At 44.5% G+C, this 1,881-nt stretch overlaps 1 protein-coding gene across 1 annotated transcript in view; it reads right to left on the reverse strand.

Annotated features, from left to right (window-relative positions):
• LOC106820792 (plectin-like) overlaps positions 1-1,881 on the reverse strand; it is a gene marked incomplete at its 3' end in the record, with an annotated part of 87,897 nt that overhangs the window by 50,882 nt on the left and 35,134 nt on the right. The window contains 1 exon segment of the mRNA XM_014825362.1: positions 189-250. Within this exon segment, the coding sequence (XP_014680848.1) occupies positions 189-250 (62 nt within the window).

A 1,881-nucleotide genomic window follows, 5' to 3' on the forward strand; every position in this document is an offset into this window, starting at 1 on the left:
GCAGACGAGGAGGATGAGAGAGAGACGAGAGAGAGGGAGAGAAAGAGAGAGAGAGAGAGAGAGAGAGAGAGAGAGAGAGAGAGAGAGAGAGAGAGAGAGAGAGAGAGAGAGAATGAGAGAGAGAAAGAGAGAGAGAGACACACAAGATTCGATAAGGAAGGAAAGCATGTTCGTGTGACCTTACGTACCTTTGCGAGATGCTTGTTCACCCATTTCGTGAATGTTTTCTTCTGTATTGCATCTCTTTCGTCTGCAAACATAGAACACAACAATCAGACACTCGATCCACACGGCGACTACAACTCCTAATACACAGTGACACCCACTATAACTACAATCTGAGGATGATACGCATGTTTGGTAATTACAGTATCAAACTACCAAACCACGTATGGATTACCGAGTCCATGAACACTCAATTTACTCCAAACCAGGGTGAGCTATAGCACTCGTAGATACAATAGCTGATGAATGCACCACTGCGCATCAATATTTTAATACACGAAGGCATTTACTCAGCACATCTCCACACCAACAATTCCCCCCCCCCTCCCACTGCCGCCGCATCCCCCCTTCGGGTCTGCAGCAGCATCACACGCATGTGCATCTCTGCTGCGTTGCCTGCTGTAGCGCGGTAGTACGTGTGATATATATCAGGAGTAGATAATACTATTAATAGGGAAAGAGTGTGACTTCAATAAACAAGGGAAATTCGTCATTTACTAGCCTTGTAATACCTACGATTTACTAAGCGTAACTCAACCAACTTGAGCTCAAATCGTACACAGTACATTCGCCTAGCATCGTTTCCTCGTATACACCCGCAATCCGGCTGTAAATAACGAATTTCCCTTGTTTATTGAAGTCACACTCCTTCCCTATTATCTACTCCTGATATATATTCAACCGCGCCGACCCCGCACCAATGAGATTATGACGCAAACACACTCTATGCATTCCACGTTAAATATTTAACGTGCGATGTTAAATCGAGTATTGAATGTGCATGCGTCTCGTCCATGTGCATCGTCTCGTATCGTCCTCGCTCCACTGGTGCCGACAGAAACCGCTAACTACTAACCCACTGTCACGTTACGGACTCGCTAGCTACTAAACCACTGTCGTGTTACGGACGGCGAGGTGATAGATATATAAGACCCCACGGATGAAGGATGTTCGAGGTCACGTTCCCGGGTGCCTGACGTATTTTACTCCGCTGTACACCAAGCATTAATCAACGGAACAAGGAGTTTCAGTTAACTTCGGGCGAACATAAAAAAGAAAAAAAACCCGCAGCATCCATTAGGGATTCCCACTAGGGATGCTAGAGCATTACCCTGCCATCTGCACTGCTTCTTTTCATGATGCAAGAATGAGGAGAAACGATATGGCGATGTATTTCAGCACAAACTGGCATATTATATTATTTATACTGCGTGCTAATCAGAGCATAGTTCAGTGTTACGCTCATGTCATGTAATCATCTTCCACGTGCATCGTTATTTGAAAGATTACAAATATAAAACATATTCTTGGATATATCACTCATTACGTGATCACATATAGCCAAAAGTATCCCTTGGCCGCTATCCTTGAGTGATGTACGTCCCATATGCCATTAGCACAGCTATTGATATCAAAATTGATGTTAGATATCAAAATCTCTCGACAGTCCTAGTTTGTAACATCGTTCGCAGCCAGTATACAAGTCACCCCTCTCGCAGCAGCATTCTCTTAACAAGCTATTATTAGGTTTTGCGCGGATTGCCGAGTGAAATTCTAAACACGCTGGTTTCGCCCAGACTAGACATGAAGACCTCGTTAGAGACCTTCCTGGTATGTGTGTGTGTGTGTGTGTGTGTGTGTGTGTGTGTGTGTGTG

This window comes from Priapulus caudatus, unplaced genomic scaffold, assembly GCF_000485595.1.
Source record: "Priapulus caudatus unplaced genomic scaffold, Priapulus_caudatus-5.0.1 Scaffold47, whole genome shotgun sequence".
NCBI lineage: Eukaryota > Metazoa > Priapulida > Priapulimorpha > Priapulimorphida > Priapulidae > Priapulus > Priapulus caudatus.